The sequence below is a fragment of the Acomys minous genome (genome assembly GCF_964271855.1).
Source record: "Acomys minous genome assembly, chromosome: 7".
Taxonomy (NCBI): Eukaryota; Metazoa; Chordata; class Mammalia; order Rodentia; family Muridae; genus Acomys; species Acomys minous.
The window spans coordinates 117,846,569-117,873,730 of record NC_140488.1 but is presented as its reverse complement, the minus strand read 5'-3'; the positions used below and the strand labels follow the sequence as shown (position 1 = coordinate 117,873,730).

The following is a 27,162-nucleotide window of genomic DNA, read 5'->3' as shown; positions in this document are numbered from 1 at the left end:
TTACATTAAAGATCTGAAGAAGAAATGATTATGGAATGTCTGGGTGGACTTTAAATCTGGTACTAAGCACCCTTACTTAAAGGCAGAGAAAAGTATTTATGTATTTATTCATTTTATATCCTGATCATAGCCCCTCCCTCCTCTTTCCCCTATACCCTCCCCTACTCCTCAGAAAAGGGGAGCCCCCTAGCATACCCCAGGATATCAAGTCGCATCAGGACTGAGTGCATCCTATTCCCCTGTGGCCTGGCAAGGCAGCCCCACGAGGGGGAAATGAACAAACAGCAGGCAACAGACTCCATGTCAGAGACAGTCCCTGCTCCCCTTACTAGGTGACCCACATGATCTGAGCTGCCCTTTGGCCACATCTGTGTAGGGCTTAGGTTCAGTCTATGCGTGGTTCTTGAGTGGTGCTTCAGTGGCAGAAGATTTTTAAGAAGAGGAGTAAGAGGAAGTGACTGAGTGATGCACTGATTAAACAAACAAATGCAACCAGAAACGAAAAGAAAAATAGAATCTCCCGTAAAACCTCTAAGGGTTCAGACTGGCTGATTTTGGACTTCTGGCCACCAGAACAGAAAATAAATCCCTATTATTTTAAAAGCCACTTACTTTGTGGTAATTTATTACCCCCAGCCTAGAAAGCTAATACATATATTTACCAAACAGAAGAGTAACCTAAAAGACTATACAAGGAGATATAAAAGCAGAGGTTAATGACATCTGGTCCCTGTCCTTGGCTCCAGAAATACTGAACCTCCAGGGATCAAGTACTCTGTAAAGTCTGGGAAAGCTCAAATTGCAGACTAATCAGCCAACTTATACCTATTTCTCTTAATCAAGTCCAAGGTATAAATCTAACAGCTAATACAGTTTTCCCTTCCCTTTTATAGTAACATGAAAAGTAGAAGGAAGGAACACTAACAGGAGAGAAAATAATTACTTTGTACACTCATTAAAAAAAAAATCAAACAGCATGGACCGTTAGGCCTTTATGATAGAACACACGCAATCTCAGCACTCTGAGTGTCTGAAGACAACCAGGGTTACATATCTAGATTGAGCCTAGCCTGAGCTACATAGTGATAGCCTTTCTCAACCCTTACCCCTCAAAATATCATAAAATACAAACTAAAAACCAAACTAAAACAAAAACAAGATCATGGGCACTTTTGGGTTACTAACTTAGGGAAAAAAATCTATGTACAAACATACCCTTAAAGCTCTGTATATAATTTTCAGAAACTATACAAAACCTCTAAATTGCATGTGAGAATTAGACAACTCTACTAAAACCTCTTTAACAGATAAACTGGGGAAAGTATGCATAGAAATCTTACTGATACAATATTAAAAGTGCCTATTAATGTAGCTAGTTGAACCCTAAAGAAAAAGATAATTCATATTGTACTTCAATGACTAACTCCCAGAAAAAACAAACCTAAGATTTGATGCCCCTTCCCAAAGCCCTACCACCAAGTGAAAGCTTCTGCTGATAGTAAGAGTGGCTAACAACTGGGAATTCTGCCAGAGACTTGATCTCTGAAGACAAGCACAAGAAGACCCCAAGACTAAAGCCCAGAGATCAGATGAGAAGGCCAATAAAAATCTGAAATATATAGTGCTTAGAGTGATAAATTCAAATGCCCATATACACTTCTAGTAGCAAAAAAATGCTTATGTCACTTTAGAGAATAGCTGGGGAGCTCTTCAAATGATTAAACAGTTACTCTATGACTCAAGAATTTATGAAAACTGAAGAAAAACATATGTCTAGTCATAACAGCTAAAAAGTAGAAACAATAGAAATATCCATCAATTGATGAATGGATAAACAAAGGTGTGATATGTATATACAATGTAATATCATTTGGTTATAAAAATGAATTTGGTACTGATAATGTATTAAATACCCTAGCCCTAACCCTGAAAAAATTATTCCAAATAAAAGAAACTGGGCATAAAAACATGTTATATGATCCTACTTATAAGAAATATCCAGAATAGGCAAAGCCAGAGATGGAAAGGGCTGGGAAAAAGGAAACTGGGGTGTTAACTGCTATAGATTAAGGGATTTCTTATAAGAGTAATGAAAATACTTTAAATTTAGACTGTGGTAAAGGATACATAATTATGGATATACTAGTACCTATTTAATAATAAACTTCAAATTGATAAACTTTGTTATGAGGATTACATTTCAAAAAACATATTTAAAAACTTGAGAATGAATAGATATGTCTCATGCAGTCCAGGTTGGTCTCTAACTCACTGTGCAGCAAGAGGATGACCATGAACAACTGATTCTCCTGCCTTTACCTCCTGATGGCTGGGATTGAACCCAGGATTTTGTTCATGCTAGGCAAGTGCTCTATCAACTGAGCTATTGCTTAATCTGTGTTTTGTCTTTTTTGAAGGTTAACTAACGTGGTATTAAAGGATAACAACCAAGAGGCCTTAATATCTATTCTTAGCTAACATTAGTTAGGAGTCCTCCTGGACAAGTTGGTGTCAGTATAGACTGGGAAGGCAGTTTGAGCTGTTATCACTCTATATCAGCAATATGGCACCTTTCTCTACTACCACTCCTCTTATTGGTTGAGGCATTAAATAAGGTATTACCATCCCTATCAAGTAGTAACAGAACTCTGTGTTTCCTAGATAAATAGCAGAACTGAAAAGGGGAGCCCAAACATCCTGCTACTGGTAGGAACAGCACTTTTACTCCCACTAGGCTAATTATAGCAGAGGTTTGCTAAAACAAAAGATTTAAATAGACTCAGTGGCTCATAACATAATACCAAAGGAAGTCCAGAATACAATAGAAAATTCGTTGTCATATTAACAAGTGGGAATGAGAAAAGACAATTAATAGGCACCAACAGCAAGATGACAAGAATGTTAGATTACTAAACAAGAATTGTCAGGCATTCATGATAATTATGCTTCAATGCAAAATTGAAAACAATAAAATTTCAGCAAAGAAATAAAGGATAAGCAAATAGAAATCTCAGAATGGAATAATACAATAACTAAAATAACAAACTCTTAGGTTAAGCTCAACTAAAGAATGGAATAAGCAAAAGAAGGAACCAGGGCTGGGGATAATAAGGCTTGGTGATCCAATGTTTGTGTACACTCAGTTACTACCATTGCTTTAAGACTAAGACACACACACACACACACACACACACACACACACACACACACACACACGGGAATGGCAGAAATTACAGGACCTCGGGGTGCACATGAAGAAAATGAGCTCTTAAAGAATCTGTGGAAAAGTAACAAAAATAACACATATGCAATTATTTAATAAAAGAAAAGAAGAAATTAGGTAGAGCTTAATATTGAAAAAATAATGGCAATAATTTCCCCAAACTTGGCAGAAGATAAAAATCTCAGATTCAGGGTCTCACACAGCAACAAACAAAAAGAAATCCACAGAGCTGGAGACATGACTCCCTGGTTAAATGCACTTGCTGCTCTTGCAGAGGACTCAAGTTTGGTTCCCAGCATTGGTGGTACAAAACATTATCTCTGACACATTATTTTTATATTTTCATGGCACAACCAACCACCAAAATAAACTATATTTTAGGCTACAAACTATATTTTAGGCTATAAAGCAACCATCATCAAATATAAAATAAGTGAAGTCATACAATCTTTTCTGACAAAAAAAAAAACTTTAGAAATCAACACAGACACACCAAGTAAAATAAAAACTTAAAAAGAAAATTAAATATAAAAACTAATAGGATATGGCTAAAATGATATCTAAAAGGAAACTTATAGCACTAAAAGTTATATATTTAAGAAAAAAAAAAGACTTGGAAATGTAGCTCAGTGGTAGACTCAAGGTTTGATCTTCAACACCACAAGCAAAATAGAAGAAAAATATCTATTTCATTAATAACTGAAACAAGGGCACAGTTGTAGAGCACTTGCCTAGTAGCTAAGTATCCATATTTTTAAAAAACCTATAATAAAATAAACCTGAAGAAAATACTATAAGAATTGAAATTGATGGAACTGAAAAGAAGGAAAAGAGAAATGATTTTACTGATATAATGAAACAATTTCAAAAACACAAAAAATTTTGTAATTACGTAGGATAATAACTTAAGTATAAAGTGGGGTGGGAATGTAAATCAAAACTACAGTGCCCGAGTACAATGTGTGCGGCCCTAGGTTCAATACCTAACACTTTCAAAAGAAAGCCCTAAAATATAAAGTAAATATATAGAAGCTTATATGTATGTATTTAAGATAGGGAGAAGACATAAACCTGTACAAAATATTGTCACAAATATATTGTTAACAAACTCCTTCAGGAAGTGAAACCTTGCCTTACATCATCCCTCATTTTAGTATGCCAGTGTGAGTGAATAGAACAAGAAAAAGGAAGAAAACTGTAATGTTATGCTAGAGAAACCCCATGTTAACCAAATGATAATCACCTTGACACAATGTGACAAGAAGGGCTCTTCATCTTCCAAACCTTAATTATAGTGTAATCATAAGACAAATACCAGACAAACCCAGACTGGAGAATACTGAACACTCAACAGTGTTCTTAAAATGTTTTTTAAAGATTTCTTTTTATAGTATGTGTATATGACTGTTTTGTCTGTGTGCATGTGTGTAATATATATGTACCCAGTACTTGAGGAAGCCAGAAGTTATCAGATGTCCTGGAAGTGGAATTACAGTTGGTTCTGAGCTACCATGTGTATGCTGAGAATCAAGCCTAAATCCTCTGGAAGAAATGTCAGTGTTCTTCACTGCTGAGCTATCTTTCCAGTCCCTTTCACTCCTGTTTTCGTACAGTAAATTTCCTAAGTTTTTTTTCTGTATGGCAAACATTTATAAAAAATACTGTGACATTCTACCAAGCTCACAGAGATCTCTGATCATGTGATCTCTGAGAAAGGGAGAAATGCTCTCTGGTGGATACACTTAAAAAGTAATCCCGATCAATTATTCCATTTCTGTTAGAATGAGTGGAACCTATGACTTGCTTCTAAACTATGGCAAATGTTTTAGATGATAAAGCTGTACGGGTTTTTTGTTTGTTTTTAGAAACACTGATGTCACATTGTCATATAAAAATTTCATCTTAGCATATGGGAGAGAAAGATTATCTTTGTTGCCCCTGAGAAAGTAGCCCTGTTGTGAGAGAAGGCCAGATGGCAGGAAACTATAAAATCCTTTAGGAACTGACTGATATCAAAAGATTGCAGAAAAACAAGGATCTTGAGTCTTTCAACTTCAAGGAAAGAAATTTTGCCCATAACTTGAAAGCAAATTCTTCTCTAATCCCCAGTGAGAACATCCCACTGAGCATAGTGGTTGTAGCCCTGAATCTAGTCACACAGTATAAATTCCTGACCCACAGAAACTGAGATACTAAATGTATACTGTTTTAAGCCACTAATCTTGTGATTATTTGCAATACTGAAACAAATGAGTAGTGCATTCTCTTTTTCCTTTCTACAAAGGATTTTACTTATATTGAAAATGAAGATGCACAGGGTCAATTTCTGACAATGTTAACTTCTACTGAGGAAAGTCTGTATAACCCACTAAATCCAAGTATAATCCTGGTAGTTTGATGCTCTTGGGGCAGAAACAGAGAAGTAATCTTTTTTTTTTCTGGGCTAGTTTTGTTTCAAAAGCTGTCAGGACTCAGTCCTTCCCTTCTCCCCCCATAACCTCTTTACCTATACCTTTCTTGAACAATCTCCCACCGTCTAATGTAACCCCTTTTCAACATTAGGCTATAAGATCTTGAGATCTTTCACAGATAATCTGGCACTCTTTAATTTCCTGGCTAGTGAAAGACTACTGTAAATCCAGGGACTTATTTTTCAAATGAAATCAGTATAAAAATTACCATTCTCATGAAGGAGAAAAGAAAAAAACTCTTTCTTGGGAAATAAGCACAATCAAAAAAAAATTAGCCTATCCCCTGGTATATATTTTACTTTGCACATTTTCAAATTCTGGGTATTGTAAGTATGTTGGCAGAAGATAGATATTAATTTTTAAGTGTAAAATTGAAGATCTGATCTCACCTCAGCAGACTTCTTGTGTTCATCAGGATTATTTGACTTCTTCCTATGCATTGAGCTAGAAGTAAACGAAGTGGAAGGACCTGCAGAAGATAATTAGAAAAAAATACTGAAACAGATTAGTCATTCCTTTAACTACATGCCAACTAACTAACTAGATATGAAAGATATGACAGAAGACCACAGATGTTTCATACTACTGAAGGAAGTATTCAACTGTACCTAAGAGAGAGTCTTAATGAAGTTTAACATTTATTAGTGACAAGCCAGATTATAAAAGCTTTAATAATGGCCGTAAAGATTCAACTTGGTGTAATCAGACCTCCCAATATTTTGGAATAACTTAACTCATGTTCTGCCTGGAGAAAAAGATATACCAGAAAAACAAGAAAAGAAAAAGAAAGGAAGGAAGGAAGAAGAGAGAGGGAGAGAAGGAAGGAGGGAGGGAGGGAGGGAGAGAGAGAGAGAGAGAGAGAGAGAGAGAGAAGCAAGCCACCCTAGAAAAATTAAGAGTGGGGAACAAATAATCTGTCAGCACTTCCCTAAATACTATTGTTAAGGCTTTAAATGAACTAATGATTGACCCACAACCACACATTTAGTACCTTAATTATAACCAAAGTCAGGATCTATAGTTTCTTTCTTTCTAGAGAAGTTCTGTTAAAGCATTGGTAGATGTAGTTTTTATTATAAGCAAATTTAAAGTAAATATCAAAGTGCTATGTGATACATAAAACCAATTCTTTGGTTTAATTTATACAATTCTAATGAAATTTAAAAAGTAAAAAATGGATCCTGACCTTTCCTTCTCAGAAACATTGTAACTTTGGAAGAAGCATGAAATAGCTTATTCTGAATTCAAAAATGAGATCCTCACGGGGCACAGATTAAACAAGGCTACTAGGTAGTTCTACTCACAATCATCTGAACTCTCACTGCTGCTGAGGAGTCTAAGACGTTTCATCATGGTGCATCCTGGGAAAGAGAATAATACTGAGTGAAACAATCAATATATACTTGTCATAGAGGTCAATTAATATTGTCCTACACTGAGAGCCTGGCATCAAAGAACTGCTATAGATTAAAAACAGCCTGAATTATAATAACAAGACCTTATCAACAAACCAAAATAAAATAACAAAAGCAAACTTCAGTGGTTTGGACTAATGTTATGCTGCATCAAACCTTGAATATAGTTTTGTTGTAGGGTTTAATAGTATTCTTTTCCCATTACTCTAATTTATGTGAGAGTATATGATAGAAACCATTCACTTTTCTAAAGTTTGCCTGTTGCTGCTACTCCAGGGTCTAGGGAACATTGTTCGTTGTTTCTATTTTGTTTGCTTTTGTTATTTTGTTGGTTAGTCTTGATTTAAGTATAATTGGCTTGTAATAAAATGGATATTTTTAGGAAAAATAACAATTTTAGTTGGCATAAATACTGTCACTGCTCTCCAGTTCTCAAGATAGGGCTGGACTTAATTGGCAATGTTCAACTCTTCACTAAGATGGGGTATTAACTCAAAACCTACTGAAAGGTTCTATACTTAGACTTATATAACTAGAATTTGATTATGTTTAAACACTGGGAAAATTCTCTCACCAAACCAAGCAGAAGTTACCCATCATCAGTTTGTGTTCTCTGGCCTTTTACAGATAATTGTTAAACTTCAAGAAGTAACTATCTATTCTTGACAATGCCAATTTTATTAAAATTCTCTGTGTCACAGGATGCTGGCTTTTACTGCTCAGAGGCATTGTAGTGTGATTTATGTATAACATAAATAGAGTATTTAACACTTCTTTATAGTTGATCTATAAATTAATATGCTTTTAAAAACCAGCAACTTAGACTCTTACTTTTATATTTTAAACTCTTTATTATCTTAAAGACAAAGTTGTTTAATTTATAATTGGCTTAAACACCCATTCAGAAACATAAAAAAAGGAAGTACTATATATGTGTAATTAGTAGTGGCACTCTTTGCCAACTTATTAGATGGAAAAATTAAAATAAAGGAGATAGCTGGGTGCAGTAGTGCATACCTTTAATCCCAGCTCTCAGGAGGCAGAGGCAGATGGATCTTTGTGAGTTCAAGGTCAGCCTGGTCTACAAAGTGAGTCCAGGACAGCCAAGGCTACACAGAGAAACCCTGTCATTAAAACCCAAAACTTCTAAAACTCAGGAAGTAAAACAAGTAAATTGACCTTAATTCATTCCCTGTCTCTCCAGTACAGACCTGATGCCAGACTGGTACAGCTAACATAGGGCTTCCTTTTCCCCAAATGCCAGTTAGAAGTCATTCTTTCTGGGACGAGCAGGACCATTAGCACTGTCTATTCTGCCGCCAGCTACCTGTTATTGAGGCTAAGTCTCAGGTGAGCATGGCTGAGGTTGTTTAGGGTGGACTCCTTTCTTCTACCTAGCACTCAATCATTAGATGGAGACAATGTCTTGCATGTGGTGTCACTAAAAATACTGAGCCGTTGCTTGTCTTGGTCTCAGTTTGAGGAGGTGGATATTTTACAGAAAAGGCAAGCCCAAGAGACCCAGGGCTGCCACTCAGAAGGACAACATTGCTCCAGTCAATGTATTAGAGCTTTAACTCAGATTATTCTCTGCTAGGGAGAAAGGCAAGCTGTAGAACAGAGGGCTCCAATTCTTCCCCAGTGGAGATGACTTAGTTTTCAAGTGAGTATGACAAGTACAAGACTAGGCTGTTTAATATATCAAAGCAAACAAGAGGGGAAGAGCCTTTTGGAGTCAGAAGAAATATCTCTCTACAATGCTGGAATTGCATCCATGGCCCTGTACATGCCGTCCAAGTACTATACCACTGAGATATCAATACCTACCACTGCAAAGGCATGCTAATTTGATCTGGTTGTTTTTTGTAGCAATTTATGCCCCTAGGTGTTATTGAAAACAGTAGAACCAGGGAGCTTGAGAGATGGCTTGGTGGCTAAGAACATTTGCTGATTTTGGAGAGAACCTAGGTTCTGCTGCCAGCATCTACATGACAACTCACAACCATCTATAACTTCACTTAAAGGGCCATGATACCTTTTTCTGATCTCTGTGGGCACCAGGCATGCATATGCTATACATCTCAATAGATCTAAAATAAAAATGTAATTTTTTAAAAAAGCACCAGAACAATTAGCCATCAATTAGTGGAGTTAAAAAAAGGAATGTGACATATACCTTTAATCCCAGCACTCTGAAGGTAGAGGCTGATCTCTAGGATTTAGATGACAGTCTGGTCTACATAATAGTTCCCAACAACCAAGGCTATTTGGAGAGACACTGTCTCAAACAACAATCACAAGACAAACAAAGAAACAAAAAACCCAAAACAACAAAATGGAATGTGGTTAGGGAGAAAAAGAGACAACTAAAGGAGCTCTTGTCAAAACCACCATCACCCCAGCATGACTAAGGACATATCTAAAACTATAGCTCCAAGGAACAATATTAGAAGCTTCACACTTCAAAATAGGGGCTAGGGGTTAGTAAATAAACTTCAATAAAATAATTCATCTACTCACCAAAGAAGCAAACAAGAAAATAACAAAGCTGGGGGTGGAATATACCCCTGTTGTATTACTGAAAACATCCAATGTCCAACAAAACTGGTAAAGCATTCAAAAATAACCAAATAATATAAAAAATAATAAAAAAGCAAGCAACAGAAACAGTCCAAAAAAGAAACCAGATGTTGGGTTTAGTAGGCATATACTTCATATTAGCTATGTAAATACATTCAAAGAACTATAGAAAACTATGATTACTTCAGGAAATGAAGTATGATGACAATGCTTTGACAAACAGAATTTCAATAAAGAAATCAAGTATGAAACAGGAACAACTGAAAAAATTTCTAGTGTTGAAAAGTCTAATAACTGGAAATGTGAAGAGCTTCAAGAGTAGATTTAAACTGACAGAAGAATCAGTGAGCTGGAAATAGTTCCATAGATGATATACAAGCTGAAGAATGGAGAGAAAAAGAAATAAAATTTGAAAAGCGCTTCAGAGTAATGTGAGGTACTTATTTTGTGCATTAACATATATGTAATGGGACTACCAAGAGAAAAACAGGAAAAGAAGAACACCCTCTCTGCCACAAACTTACTGAAAAACACTAATTTCACATGCAGGAAACTGAAAATCTCCAAGTGGAAAAAGTAGCATATTTTATAACTTTTCCTTAAGTGCACAAGTTTACGTGTGTGTGTGTGTGTGTGTGTGTGTGTGTGTGTGTGTGTGTGTGTGTGTGTGTGTGTGTGTGTTATGGCCAAGCATTTATAATCCTAACTATTTTTCAGGAGTGATAGTGTATGCCTGTCATCTTAGCTACTTGGGAAGATGAGTCATGAAGGTCCCAAATCCCAGGCCATCCTAGACTACATAGTAACACATTGCCTTAAAAGAATAAGCAAAAATTAAAAACAGAAATACATTTCTAGCTATTTAATAATGGGAACATTCCTAAAATACCTAGTTGTTATTTTTCTAGTGTTATAGTAACAAATTACCATTAAGTTGGTGCCCTAAAACTACACATATTTTTTTTTGTTGTTGTTTCGGTGGGTCAGAAATGTAGTCTGGCTTCACTGGGCTAAAATTAAAATGCCAACAGGGCTGCATCTCTTTCTGGGGGTCCTTTAGAGAATGTATTTCCTTGACAAGCCCAGTTTCTAGAGAACTATATTCTCTCTGTGGATCCTGGCCATCTTTTAAAGCAAACAATGCTATGTTACTCTGATAATAATAACTTCTATAATGAGATCTAGATCTCTTTTCTACTTTCAAAGACTCCTGTAATTACATTCAGCCCAACCAAATAATCCAAGTTAATGTCCTTACTTTAAAAATCATTGCTTAGCAACCTTAATTTTCCTTTGCTATGTAACCTAACATATTCATGTTCTTAGACTGATATTATTTTTACCTTATTTTTAAAAACACTTCCATAAAAATATGCTCAATCTATTTTGACAAAAGTATACAAATAGTATTGGAACAGTACTAGGGTGAGAATCTCAACCAAAGTCTACCTTGTTATATAAAATTTAACTCAACATGAATCATACACCAGAGTAAAATGCATGAAATCTTTAAATTTGCATATTAATAAAATGGATATGCTTAATTTTTACATGAAGAATGGAATTTCAGGTGACTGATACATCAGACATAGAGAATCTTCAACATTTTCAAACCTGATTTTTTAAAAAAATTTATTTGTGTGTATACCTGAGAAAGAGAGAACATGAATGCATGTGTGTGTGCGTGCGCGTTCATGCACGCCCAAGACCAGAGAGAGGTGTTGGATCCTCTGGAGCTGAAACTACAGGCAGTTGTTGGCCAAAGGGTTGCTGGAAGTACTCTCAACACTGCTCAGCCACCTCTCTCCGTCCCCACTGATATTTTGATATTCTCTCTGTCTCTGTCTCTCTCCCTCCCTCTTTTTTTATTTTTATTTTTGAAACAGGGTTCCTCTAACAACCCTGGCTGTCATGGAATCCACTTTGTAGACCAGGCTGGCCATGAACTCACAGAGATTCGCCTGCCTCTGCCTCCCAAGTGCTGGCACTAAAGACATGCACTATCACACCAACCCAGTATTTTGATTTTCTGTCTGTGCTGAGACTGTCACTTCATGCAAAGACAAAGTAAACAATGGCAGAAGTATGTTTAGAACCATTTCAGAAATTGTTGAAAAATCTATCCTAATACCAAGCCAAAACTCATGTAACATTTGTATGTGAAATTAAAGCCAGTAACTCAAATAGAATTTTTAAAAGACAGGGCCTCACTATGTAACTCTAACTGGCCTAGAACTTTCTAGGTTGACTAGGATGACATACCCCAAAAGAGAGGGCCTACCACTGTCACTATTACTTATACATAGCAGGAGCCTAGCATAAGTGCCTTCTAAGAGGCTTCATCCAGCAGCTGATGGAAACAGATGCAAAGACCCAAGGTCAAGCAATGGGCTGAGCTCAGGGAGTGCTGTGGAAGAATGGGAGGAAGGATAGAAGAAGATAGAGGGATCAAAGACACCACAAGAAGACCTACAAAGTAATCGAACCTGGGCCCTGGGGGCTCACAGAGACTGAACCACCAACCAAAGAGCATGCACGGACTTAACCTAGACCCCCTACACATATGTAGCAGATGTGTAGCTTGGTCATCATGTGGGTTCCCTAACAATAGGAGTTGGGGCTGTCTTGGACTCCGTGACCTGCTTCTGGGTAACTTTCCCCTGGCTACGCTGTCTTGTCACTCCCTGGAGGGAGAGGATATGCTTAGTCCTGCTGTGACTTGAAATATCCAGTGGATTGGTACCCTTTAGGGGCCTCCTCTTCTCTGGAGGAAGGAGAGGGGAGAATGAGAAAAGAGGGTGTGGAGGTGGGTTAGGGAGGAGATGAGTGAGTGGGCTGGGATCGGGATGCAAAGTGATTAAATAAATAAAGAAAGAAAGAAAAAAGGAACTCAGAACGATCCACCTGGAGTACTGGGATTAAAGTAATATGCTACCACACCTGGCATTAAGTAGCAATTTAAACAAAAGATTTATCTATTATTTTTATGTGTCTGTGTCTACATGAGCTTATGTGTATCACATGCATACAAGTAACTGTAGAGATCAGAAAAGGGTGTTGGATCTCTCGGAACAGGAGTTACAAGCAGTTCTGAACTGCCATGCGGGTGAAGAGAACTGAGCCCAGGTCCTCTGAAAGAGTGCTCCTGTTGAGCCATTTCTTCAGTCCTATATAACAGCAGTTTCACATATTCTAATACAATATTATCCACATACACACTAATTTGATACACTACATCCCAAAGAATGATAGAAATACAGTGAAAAGTCTTTGCTTGCTATTGTTTCTATAAGAGCAGGAACTTTGTTCAATAACAGCGCTGCAATATATAACATCTAAAGCAAGCTTCAGGTAGAGTTAACTGACACTGCATGGTATGACAGCAAAAGTAATGTAAAATGTACATGCCCTGTATTCAGAACCAAGGCAGCTGTGAAATCATGTGATGTAACACAGGAGATATATATTTAAAATATTTTAAAAATTCTTCAAACTCAACAGTAAGGACCTGTTACTGTACAAAGTGTCCAGAACAGCCAAGGCTACACAGAGAAACCCTGTCTCGAAAAACCAAAAGAAAAAGAAAAAATGTTTAATACCATTATCTATTAGGGAAATATAAATTAAAACTACTAAGATGTCTTCATACACTTATTAGAATGGCTGAAATTTTTTAAAAGTGAAAATATTAAATGCTAGAGAAGATGTGGAGAAACTACAATTCATCTTTTACTAATAAGACTTCAAAAACAGTACAGCTACTCTACAAAGCAATTTGGTCCATTTTATTTTTGAAAAATTGAGCTTTAACTACCAGAAAATTCAGCAATAACACTCCTGGGCATTTATCCCAGAAAAATTAGAACTTATTCACACAAATATTTATGGCAGTTTTATTTATAAGAGCTCAAAACTGAAAACAATTGAGATGTTTTTCAATAAATAAATGAGTAAAAGTATCTGTGGCACATTCATACTATAGAATACTACTTGGTAATTCAAAGCAACAAATCACTGACACATGTAATAAGAGAAGCAAGTGAAACAGATTTGTTATCATAGTGTGCTAGCATAATCACAACACTCAAAAGGCAAGCAAAGAGAATCATGAGTTTGAGGCCAGTCTGTGCTATCTAGTAAAATCCCGTCGCAAAAAACCAAGAGCTAAGGTAAAAAATTCAAAGCACTTGTCTATAATGCACAAGGCCCTGGATTTAATCCTAGCACTGCAAAAACAAACAAACCTCCACAAAATTCTTGGCAAAATTTTATATCCAATAACAGAAGTCAAAACACAAATGACCACCTATTGTATGATCTCTTTTATAAGAACTATCTAAATTAGATAAATCTATCAAGGCAAGAAGTAGATTGGGGTTAAGGACGAGGACTAACCCTAAATGGTACAAGGCTCTTTTGTGGGGAGATAGAAGAGTTATACAATGTGTATAATTTTGATCGTTTCACTATTCTATTCCCTGTGGAGTTGTACACTTAAAATAGATGAATTGTTTGGCATGTAAGTTATTCCTCAATAAAGCTAAGATAACTTAAAATTACCATAACATTTCATCAATGAAAACTGTTTTTACTGTATCAGAATAACAACAGAGGGCTGGAGAGATGGCTCAGTGGTTAAGAGCACTGCCTGCTCTTCCAAAGGACCCGGGTTCAATTCCCAGCACCCACATGGCAGCTCACAACTGTCTGTAACTCCAAGATCTGACACCCTCACACCAACACACATAAATTAAAAAAAAAAGAATAGCAACAGAAAATTTTAATCTATTCACTACAGTCTTCAAATGACTGATTCATGATGGAACAGAAGGCAACACATTCTTTTTTTTTTTTTTGGTTTTTCGAGACAGGGTTTCTCTGTGTAGTCTTGGCTGTCCTAGACTCACTTGGTAGTCCAGGCTGGCCTCGAACTCACATCGATCCGCCTGCCTCTGCCTCCCGAGTGCTGGGATTAAAGATGTGCGCCACCACGCCCGGGGGCAACACATTCTTATTCCCTAAATCTTTAGGTTTAGAAAATACAAGAAACTCAAAATGATTTTTGATTGATTTTTATTAAATTCTACTATGAGATGCTTTTCTCCTTAAATTTTACCCACATACACCCCTAATATATTTATACTAATATCTACCACCTGACTTAAAGTAATCATCAAAATGATTATTAGGAAAAGTCACTTTTATCCAGGTATTAGTAAAAATACCAAGCACATTATTAATTCTGTGCCAAAACAGGGCAGGTATTTCCCTAACCACAAGAAAAGGGACAATGAAAAACAAACAAGACAAAAGGAGAAGGACATTTTTCCCTAGACTTTCAGAAAAGAGAAACAAGTTTAGAGAGGAGTATGAAGATAAATAGTATAGGCCTAAAATTATTAGGAATACTGACTCACTATTCAAAGCTCATATAGATATGCTAAATTACTCACAGGCCAAGAACTCTTCACAGTTACTGCAGCTCTTGGTTAAGAAATCCATTTAGTTAAAAAAAAAAAACTCACTTCATCAGCAGCAGCAGAGCTATCCCTACTCCTTACCTGCTGTAGCACTTGGGAGAGCAAACTCTTAGGGTGAGAGTAGGCTTCTTGTCTGCTATGTGGTGACATCATTGAGGAAAAGAACTCCTACCCTCCCTCCGCCCTTGCCACCAGTGTCCCCAACAGGATCATGGGAACAAGAGAACAGTCCCTGCACCTCACCTGAGCAGTAGGGTAGAGCCTGCCCTGGTTGTGGGGATTACTGGTGAGCTGGCCCCAAGGGCATGAGTGGGAGAGCTAGTAGAATGACCAGCTCAGATACCTCTCAGACACAGAGGAGGATGTTGAGTTTGCTGAAACTGGCGTTACAAATGGTTATGAGCCACCATATGGATCCTTGGAACTCAACGCAGGTCCTCTGCAAGGGCAAGTGCTCTTAACCACCAAAGCCATCTTTCGAGCTCCATGGTGCTTTATTGAATGGATACAATTGTGCACATTCCTCTCTTGGACCAGTCTCTATGTACCCATCATCTCTTTTTTTACCCCATACAGTGCCCAACACTTGTGACTCTGACACTTACTAAGTGAAGCAAATAATTCCTTTGGTAGTTTAGTGGCTTTGAAAGTAATTTCAAAAAGTAGAGTTCCAAAAACATTCTGGGGGTGGGGAGAGTCAATAGGTTTAAAGGATGAAATTATGGGGTGCTAGGGAACAATTACTTTGCAGTCATACCTAAGGACTGATGACTCAAATACTGAACAGAAATTAACTAAAATCCCAGTTATACTCCATTCTACCTGGATGATAGGTTTCATTGTATATAAAATATGATGGATGATGACACTGTATTTTACAGAGCAAGGCTTTGGGCTCTGGATTTTAAAAGCTACCCCACGCTCAAATTAAGAGAAAATACTACTTTGATAAGTTATAGGCATATAGCAAATTATTTCAAAGAATAAATATTCTAGAGCTGGGTGTGTTTCTTAGTTACTTTTCTATTGCTGTGATAACCAAATGCTACTCAGAGGGAAGAAAGAGTCTATTGTAGCTTCTATTTCCAGGTAACATCAGTAAGAACAGTCAGGGCAAGAACTCAATGAAAGAACCTGGACACAGGACTTGACCATAGAGGACTGCTGCTTACTGGCTTGCTCCTCAAGGCTTTCTCAGACTTTGTCTTACACACTAGGAACCACATGATCAGTGCTGGTATCACCTGTAATTATGGTAAGCCTTCCTAAATCAATCACTAATTAAGAAAATGTACCACAAGCTTGTCCACAGGCCAATCTAGTAGGCACATTTTTTCATGTAAGGTTCCTTCTTCCCAAATGACTCCAGCTTTTGTTGAGTTGATATAAAACTAGCCAGTACAGTACTGTAGCTGGTAATCTCAGAACTTGGGAGGCTAATAGGTTTACAAGTTTGAGGTCAGTCTAGGCTATACATTGAGATCCCATCTCACAAAAAAATCTGTAAAAGGCTTTGTAAGAACTTTCTACTTTCTGGTGACATTAAATCCAACATAATAATAAATTAAGAACGGTGAAATGTCAAATTACTATTACTAAAATTAAAAATGTTTGAGTATCATCAAATTCATATGGTTAAATATATTTCAAGATTTTGTTCAGATACAAAACAAGAAAAGCTTCCTTCGCTTTTCTTCTTTCATCTCCAAAGATATTTCACTGTAGAAAACTTATGAATGTTAAAATATAAAAAATACAAAGATTTTCTGAAAGATATATTTTTTAATTCTTAGTTCACCCCCCCAGCTTCCTTGTGGAGTTATATTCAACTTGCTAGACTCAAAGTAATTAATTGGCTTATGGGTCCCCAGAGAGGAACAGCTCTTTCCACCAGCACCTCAAATTTCTAAGTCAGATCTCAACACCATCTTTCTATGTTCCATTTGCACACTGCACATAGCCCATCATACCAAGGATCCCTGATGGTGTTTAGTGGAAGAAAAAGTTTGTTGACAAAAAAAAGGGCTCTATCAGTGTGGGCTTAATGGAAATTGGGGCTTTATGTATGTCAGATACTCTAGGTTCTTTTGATATTTATGTTTGCTTGTTTCTGTGTATGCTGTTGCTATTTTGTGTATATTTTTGTTTTTCCTTTTCTTGCCTCATAGTTGCATGCAGATGGCTGTTGTCTCCAGGTCTCCTGACAGAGGAGGGAACCTTTATGATCACACGTATATATGGCTAGCATGGTAAGGCTGTTTGATGCCATCTTTCTGGGTAGCCAGAAAACCCTGTGAGGAGTAAACGGGTGCTTCAAGTAACTGGCATATTCCCATGTCATGGTCAACACCACATGCTCAGAACAGAGATTCAATTTTAATCCTTCAGAGACATCATCTCACGACCATCCACTATGTAAACATGTAATCAGTATAATGCTTCTGCATGCTCATGGGGTCTTAAGCTGCTAAGTCATCTATTTCCACAAGATTATTCCAGTATCACCCCAATACATAAAGAAAGATGAAACAATGGTGCCAAATTGTACAAACAAAAAATTTCATTTTTATCAGTTTAAAAATTATAATAATTGAAATTGTCCAAACTATCACACTGTTGGTCTGATGTATTTTGATGCTAATTAATAAAAGGCCATCACCCTGGGCAGGGTAAATGAGATAGGCATGGCTAAGGTTCCCAGGCTGGGGGAGACAGAGAGAATCTTGGGAAGACGAAAGACTAGAGAAGAGAGGAGAAGGTTACGCCATCATGGGTTAAGTGGAGGAGAAGCACATAGCCGGTGTAAATGGAGATTTGGCCCAGATGATGATAATAATTAGCAAGTATATGGGATTATGGGTGGGAGGTACCTTGATAGACATTATTAGAAGCAGATAGCATGGGATTGGGTCAGGTATCCCAGGTTAACTAAGGCTATTCAAAAATAAAACAAGTATCTGTGTCTTGATTGATTGCTAGAGGGTTAGAAAATACTATCATAATAATAATAGGTATAGGCCTAATAATAAACATTATTAGTCAATACTGATAATTTAAAAACAATCACATAGCTATTAATATGTAATAATTTAAAATATCATGAATTCCCAGGCAACTGGTAGAATGCTCTTTGTTCATTTTATGCTTTCCCAGGTTTTACTTTCAGAACTCATCACTCAGACTTTGACAGCTGACATCATCACAACCACAAAAAAAAAAAAAAAAAAAAAAAAAAAACCAAGCTGCTCAGAGCATTCTACTATAGACAGTATTAATGATGATTATTTGCAGGTCTTATCTTAGAAGTAAAGCCAAGGCGCCTCACACATTCCCTCTCACAGGGCTCAGAGAAGAACTCAATAAAGATTTGGTTAAGGAACTTGGGTTGGGATTTGGGATTTGGGAAGCTTAGATGTTAGACCAAATGTTTAGTCCATTAGCAAACCATTTTATTATAGTGGCTTTGTTTCAGGTCTTAATCTAATAAGACAAACTCCCCTAACAAAATTTCCTGATTCATGGGCATAGATCTAATTATAACACTTGGTGTAACCCTTTCATTGCTCACTGGTGCTCATAACCACTTTGTAAGTTTCAAAGTATGCCAAGTTCATGGCCAACAATGAATCCTCAAAGAATGAGTCAGGGTCACCTCCAGAGATTCCTTTCTCTGCCTGGTTCTTTTCATGGTGCATACCTGTGATCCTAGTGCTTGGAAGGCAGAGACAGAAGGACTGTGATTTTAAAGCAAATTTGGGTTAGACATCTAGAGTGCCCTGTGCTATATAGCCATATCCTGTCCAAAAGAAAACAAAACAAAACCCAGTTCTTCTTTTTAAGGGTGCCATGGAGGAGGTGTGACCACCTTCAGGTTCTGTGATGCACTAGAAAGACTCACAGAGTTCAATGTAACTCATGGATATGATTGGCTTACTACAGGGAAGCAATACAAAGGCCCATCATCATAAAAGGTAAATGTGAAGGCCAGGTGAGACCAGACACAAACTTCCTACTATAGATACATGACACAATTTGCCCAGCAACATGTGATGACAACAAATGTTGCCTACTAGGGAAACTCACTGAAGATTCGGTGCCCACATTTTATACTGGGGGTAACCACAGACTTGCCTTCTGACTGGCATATACCAAAACTCCAGACTGCAAGAAAGAAAATAGGTATTCAGCACAAGCCACATGCCTGCATCAACAATTCAGGCACAACAAGCTACCTTTATGGCAGAATCCTCCTGAGAAGTCAAGTTCCCAGAAAAAGTCCAGGGCCAATCGTATAAACAGGCTCTTTCAAAATAAAGCCTACTGATAACACTTTTTTCTTCTTTTGTAAAGATGCAAATCATTAGTCTAGATGTCCTTCTCAGACTTAAAGAGGTAAACAAAACTGTAACAGTACTCTGATAGGAGACTAAAAGAACAAGAATGGAGAAACACCTAGATGGGCTAAAGAAGAGAAGATTGGTTCTTAAAGGTTCATTATTCAGTAGTATAAAAAAGTTGAAGAATTAAGTTAGTTATCTTAGCCCTAGCTTAATTTAGATTACACAGATATGCGCACAAACAGGCATGTACTTACCTGTCCTTATAAGATAGAAACTCCTCCTCCTTTAAGATAAACTTGCTATGTAGCACACAGGTGGTAGTGACTATCAGTGCCTCCTTCTTCTCCCCCTTGTCTTATGAGTGAAACAGTCTCACTATATAGAGACCACGCTAACTTCAAACCCACAATCCTATCTCAGCCTCCTGAATGCTGGGGATTATAGGCATGTGCTATCATACCCACATAAGAAGTGAGTTCCATGTGAAACAAGCAGGATACAGCTGCATACAGAGCTTTATCTATATTTAAAAAGACAAGGAGGCTGGATGTGTGGTGCATGCACTACCTGTGTCGAATAACCAAATATAACATAATGGACAAGGATCCTAGCACTCATCCTTACACAGTCTCATAAGGAGTTCCAGGAAAACCAGAGCTACACAGTGAGACCCTGTCAATCATCCCTCCACAAACACACACACACAAAAGACAAATGCTGGAGAGATGGCTCTTGCAAAGCACCTGGACTCAGTTCCCAGCACCCACAGGGGCAGCTCAGGACTCCAGTTTTAGGGGATTAAATGCCCTCTTCTGGCTGCTGTGGGCACTGCATGTACATGGTACACACACATACATTAAGTTTGTTATTAATTGACTAGAAAGCAGCAACTCTCCTTCATACATTTGTGAGCAATAAGACATGGAAAACTATTTACATTCTGTAAATAGTTCAGTTGTATGCCTGCAAGTAATACATATATGAAATTGGTTACAGGATAAGGAAGTAGGACATTTAGGTGCCACAGTGAATAGAAAAAAACATAATTAAATGAAGTTTGAACATGGAATAAAGGATGGCACCCAATGCCGGGGGTGGGGGGGCTGGTACCCTTTAGGGGACACCCTTTCTTTGAGGAGAGGGGGGAATGGGAGGAGGGACATGAGGGTGAAACTGGGAGGAAAGGAGGGAGGGGGCTATGATCAGGCTGTCAAGTTATTAAACAAGTAAGTAAACAAATAAATTAAAGTACGGAAAAAGAATGGCATCCAAGAGAGTGGAATGAGTCTGAAGCAGTACGTAGTGGGAGGTCTTTTGTTGACATAGTATTACAGACATCTGGAACATTGTCACAGGTAAAACTGACAAGGCAACAAGAGCAGGGTATTTCAACTGTGAGGAAAGGTGCAGGGTATGTGAATATGAAAAAGTTAGATTATTGGTAACACAGAGGAGGGGAGACAGCAAGAAAACAATTCAGAAGTGATATCTGTGACGGACTACTTGTGACTTATTTCACCTAGTTCTGAAATCTGAAGCAGGCAAACAAGTATCTGCAGTCGAAAACATGACAAAACCGAACAGACAAGAAAAAAACTCCAAATTTATATTCCTTGTTCTATATACTGAATTATAGCCATTGCCTGGTGAGTTAACTGGTGGAAAAACTTTTCCAGGACAGACATATCCTCTCTGCCCCTAATGCTATTCAGACTGAGCCAGACCATATTATGCAGAAGCCATGGGGGAAAAGTGATTTCTGTTGCATATTCTAATGATATAGACTCCTCAAAATTGAAGAGATTTCATGTAAGAACGTTTTTAAGGTAACACTTGAAAAATCAAAGGTACAAAAAAAAAGAAGAAGAAGAAAAGAAAAATGAAAGATGCTTCACTCACACTGTAAGGCCTCTGAGAAGACAGGTTTTGTCAGTGTCAACAGTATTTTGAAAAAGTACAGGGGTTGCAGATATAGCTCAGTAGTACAATGCATGTTTAGCATACTTTAGGCTTGGGTTTAATCTCCAGCATCAAACATATAAAAAGCTGTAAAATAAGTTTAATAGTTTCCAAATGGCTTATTTTCTGGGGAAGTAATCAAGTTTATACACTTGATAAATGTGTTGCCCAGGACTCTGTGAATGACTTAATGACTATTAATTGATTCTGGGATATTTTCATAGCTTCTTGTAAAAATATGGCAATACACTCAATTTTTGGTGAACATAATTCTTCCATGTTGAGAATACAACTCAAAACATCCAAACTTGCCATCTGATTCAACCTCTAGCTATTACAGAGACCTCCCATACATCCGTATTCACTATGAAAGATATGAAGTTTTAAACACTATCAAGAGCAGTATAGATTACTTAGCTACCCTTGCTTCAATTAATCAAATTGCTCAGGCTTTTATCCTTAATATGCTATTTATTTTACACAATAATCATACATATTATTTGATCTATAAATAAAAGACACAAAAAATTAAATTCATTCACGGTTGTACCACTAACTTAGTGAAAAAAGCAGGATTCACATGGGCTTCTGCCACTCTATTTCATCCTTCAAATTTTAGTTAACTAGCCATTGTGAATGATAGTATAATTCTAACAATCTCATTCCCAGAAATTTAATGTAAAAAAATGCTAACTTAGGTGTATACAACACGTGAAGTTTTACAGTAGCTCTACTCATAATCACCAAAATATAAAAATAATCCATCTGTCCTTCCATATTGAATGACTAAACAAATTCTGATATATCTGTGCAATGAATACAAAGGAAGAAAATATTGATATAACAATTTGAATGATGTGAGCTCTCAAAAGCATTATGTTGAGTGAAAAAAAAACAAGATTCACAAGACATTCAGTTCATATTAACAAGATGACAAAATTATAATGATGGAATACAAATTAATGGCATCCAGATATTAAAGTAGAAAGGTTCTGTGATTAATAAGCTAGTATAATTTTTTTTCTGGAGGAGCAAAGATTAAGAGACTGGCAAATCAATGACTGGCCCAACTTGAGACTCGTCCCAAGGGAGAGAGCCAACCCATCACTATTAGTGATACTCTGCTATGCTTGCAGACAGGAGCCTAGCATAACTGCCTTTTGAGAGGCTTCATCCAGAAGCTAATAGAAACAGATGCAGAGACTCACACACAGACAAAGAATAGGCAGAGCTCGGGGAGTTTTGTGGAAGACCACTAGAAGACCTACAGAGTAAACTAACCTAGGCCCATGGGGGCTTACAGAGACTGAACCACCAACCAAAGAGCATGGGTTGGATCTAGACCACCTACACATATGGAATAGATGTGCAGTATGGTCAACATGTGGGTTCCCTAAAAATGGGAGTAAGGCCTATCTCTGACTCTACTGTCTGCCTCTGGATCCCTTTCCCCTAGCTGGGCTGCCTTGTCAGGACCCAGTGGGAGATGATGTGCTTAGTCCTACGTTGACTTGAGGGGCCAGTGTGGGTTGGTACCCCTTGGGGGCCTCCCCCTCTCTGAGAAGAAGGAGAGGGGGAAATGAGGGGAAGGGGCATGAGGGTAGGACTGAGAGGAGGGTGGGGCAGGGAATCAGGGTGTAAAGTGATTAAATAAATAAATACATAAATACATAAATAAATAGAGGTGTTTTTTTTTAATCTGGGATACAGGAACTGTTCTGTACTAAGGGAACTGTTCTGTACTAAGGTCTAGATGGTAGTTATATGAAAGTATACATGTTAAAATCCATAGGAATTCATATAACCTCCATTTAGTTTTATAATTTTTTAAAATAATTTTCCATTTAGCTTTATTTTTTCCTTTTTTTTTAAAGACAGGGTTTCTCTGTGTAGCCTTGGCTGTCCTGGACTAGATTTGTAGACCAGGCTGACCTCACACTCGCATGGATCCACCTGCCTCTGCCTCCCAAATGCTGGGATTAAAGGCATGTGCCACCATACCTGGCACATATACATATATTTTTTTTAAGTCATTATGTCAATAGGAGTAGAGGCCCTAGATCTACTGAAACTTGATATGCAACTTGATATCCATGGGAGGTCTCCACTGTTCTGAGAAGAAAGGGAGGATGAGAAGATGGCGGTGGAGGTGAGGTGAGAGGCACTGGAAGGAGAGGAAGGGGAAACTGCAACCTGGATATAAAGTTTTAAAAAGTCATTGTGTCAGCTGTTTGGTTAGTACTAATTGCTGCACTTTCTACTTTCTATTTATTTACTAGAACAGTTGTACCTACCACTAACAAAATAATTTAATATTAAAACAAATTAGAATGTAGACATTTTGGAAATTGCAATATCCTTTCCTTCACAGAATTTTTATTACCCTTGGGGACCCTTTACTCTGCTTACCAGTACAGGTCTGTACTATACACAAAATCTACTGCCTTAGTCATAGCACAGGAGCCATCCAACCAATGTTGGCTAAACTGACTTGCTTTGGCGATGTGGTGGGAAAAAAATGGCATAATCATGAACAAAATCTGTATCTAGATACACTACATCTTGCTCTAATTTTTAATGAAACAATTACTAAGTTGTTAATGATATGCTCAATAATTACAAGGCATATATATAATTTAGAAAGAAAACAGACAGGATACTGCCAGTGGTACAGAGGTTTTTAAAGCCTAAAATAGGCAGAATCTAAACCACAATCAATTACTCCAAGCTCATTAATCATAAAATCATAAAATTCAATGGGTTAAGAAAAAGATATAAAGAAAGAGATGTGTACTGACTTTCTAGGTATGATGTCCTGCCTTAAGAACTTACTGCAGGAATCACATTTCAGCTTAGACATGTAAAGCTTTCAGAGGCGATCATTCTTTTCTTAAAACAAAAAAAGCTTGCCACACTGAAAGGCTATCCGGACGGAAAGGGAAGTTACAGGACAAACAACCTATATCCAAAGAGACCAGGGACCTGCAGAGAGACACAGGTTTGAGCACATAAGCCTGTAGGAATTTTAAGCCAGAAATTCTATGATTAGCCACAGTGTAAAAGCTCCTGTGTTCCACAGAGTAGCTTCTACCCCTTCAAAAAGCTTTTTCACAGGAACCCCACCAGGTTCTCATGAAGACCAGGGAGAAATCTTAGAAAAAAGCTCTCCGGGTAGAACTAGATGGCTGGCTGACTAGAACAGTCCACTATGAAACTTACCCAGACCACCTTCTCTAATCTTTAGTACAGAATAAAGGGATAAATGCTCAGGAAGGACTTAGGACCCCAGCTTAAAGACATTAGTATATGCCCAATGCGGGACGGGGAAAGAGAAAAAAAAGGCTACATATAAAGAATAAACAGAAAACCTTGCCAGGAACACACTCAAGACCCAGGTTCTAGTACCTGACAAGTCAGATCATCAGAGATCACAGCTCTCTTCCCCAACCAACCACATCTGACATACCACCTACCTGGTAACGGTGAAATACAATCGGAAAAGCTGTAAAAACTGACTTTTGGAAAGCAGCACAATGGACAACCCAAAGCCAAGAAGAGCAAAAACATGAAGACACCATGGGGGCTAGAAAGAGGACCCAGCAGTTAAAAGCACTTGCTGCTTTTAAAGAGGACCCAGGTTCAGTTCCCAGGACCCATATGGTAGCTCACAGCCATTTCTAACTCCAGTTTGAAGGAAATCAACCTCTACAGGCACCAGGCACACAAGATAGCACACAGACATACTCACAGGCAAAACACTAATTCACATAAAATAAACACAAAAAATGAAGATATCATTAGAGGAATAGAAAATCTCAGGTGCCCGTACCATGTCCCCCCACCCCGTACACACCCAGGCCAACAAAAACATTGAACAGGCCATCTACTCACTAGATTAGCCACATTAAAAGCCTAGGAAAAGAAACCAGAGCTATCTAAGTATTAAAAATTTATCAGAATCTCTTGCCCATGTGCAGTTTTAAGGATGTTTACAAGGTGTATGAGGAGGTAAGAAAATACCCCAAGTTACAAGGCAAGCACTGGGTCCAAATACAGTAGTACATATGTTAGGACTATCAAAAATAAAATTAAAAAGTCTAATGGATAAAGTAGATAATATGCAAGTCCAGATACATAATTTCAACAAAGAAATGGAATCTAGGAGAAAAAAAAGCAAATAGGAATCCTAGAAATAACAGCTGGGTGTGGTGGTGCACACCTTTAATCCCAGCACTCAGGCAGATCGCTGTGAGTCCGAGGCCAGCCTGGTCTACAAAGTGAGCCCAGGACTGCCAGGGTTACACAGAGAGACCCTGTCTCAAAAAACAACAACAACAAAAAAGAAAAGTGTAAAGTCCAAAGTGTGCTGTTCATATATGCACAGATACAGGGCCATCCCCTGAAGCCTTGGTAATCTATGAGACTCTCCTCCTAGCCGTCATCACGATCCCCTCCTCCCCTCTTTGCTGGGCTGCTGACTGGCTAAAGACATTCTTCGAGGAAGTTGGGAAACTAGACTCAACAACAGAAATAAGCAACATTGGAAAGGGAACGAACGCAGGTTAAGTGTAACATTTTATTTATTTAAATAGTTAAGAAGTCAATTTTCCATCTATCAGCTAAAGACCAATTTTATAAGCAAGCCTTCTAAAATAGCAGCCTCAAACCAGCTAGGTAAATTGCTTTCTACACAAAAGGATATATACTTTTAAAAAAAGAAAAGAAAAGAGAAAAGAAAACGGAAAAAAAAATCTACAGCCTGATTAGTCCTGATAAGAGGGGAACAAGTGGTCCTTTTCTTACTATGATTCTAAAGAAGAAAAATGTCAGAGTACTAAGATTACACATTTCAAAGTTCACTACAAAGCTATGGTATTCAAGAAAGTGTGTTAACAAAGTATATCATAGGCTGGAGAGCTGACTTAGCAGTTAAGAGCACCATTCCCAGCAAACACATGGTGGCTCACAACCATCTATACTGGGATCTGATGCCCTCTTCTGGCATGCAGGTGTACATGCAGGTAGAGCACTCATCTACACAAAATAAAGAATTAAAAAAAAAAAAAAAACCTAGTGTATCATGGCTGGGGATGAGGCTCAGTGCTAGAGTATTTGCCCAACATGCTTGAGCCATGGGATCCACCCTCAGTACTGCAAAAATGAAGGTGGTACAATTAATGGGGAAAATGGTTAAAACACATAGATTCGTAGAGCAGAGAAGCTCAGAAATAGATGCACAGGTGCAAAGGCAATTTAATAGATAAAAGACTTCAACAAATGGTGCAATAAAACATCCTATATGCAGGAAAATGAACTTCAACACATACTTCACTTTTATGGCTTACTGGAATCCAAGTGGTAGAACTGCTTTGGAGGACAGTTTGTCCATTTCTGTCAGAAAAAGATCAGTAATCCCATTCTCATGTATTTATCCAAAAGGAGCTGAAAACTATGCTCACACAAAGACCTGTAAGCTAATATTTACCATAGCAGTTGTCCTCTAGCCTACACACATGTAATTCAAAGACGGAGGTGTAGCTCAGTGGTATAGTACATGTATGCATGTAGTGCATGGAAAGACCTGGACAGGCTCAATCCCCAGCACCACAAGAAACAGTCCGAAGTATACCAGGACGAATTTCTAGGGGAAGAAAGGTACTTGGATTTGTTTTATTTTTTAAATATGATCAAGTC

At 37.7% G+C, this 27,162-nt stretch overlaps 1 protein-coding gene across 5 annotated transcripts in view; it reads right to left on the bottom strand.

Moving 5' to 3' along the window:
* The window catches only part of JADE3 (jade family PHD finger 3), a 71,889-nt gene that overhangs the window by 35,907 nt on the left and 8,820 nt on the right, over window positions 1-27,162 (bottom strand). For all 5 annotated transcript variants that reach the window (XM_084791111.1, XM_084791113.1, XM_084791110.1 and 2 more), the window contains 2 exons: window positions 6,999-7,055; window positions 6,084-6,163 (listed from right to left, as the gene is read on the bottom strand). In XM_084791111.1, the coding sequence (XP_084647237.1) occupies window positions 6,084-6,163; window positions 6,999-7,047 (129 nt within the window). In that variant the 5' untranslated portion in view covers window positions 7,048-7,055. The remainder of the gene's footprint in view (window positions 1-6,083; window positions 6,164-6,998; window positions 7,056-27,162) is intronic.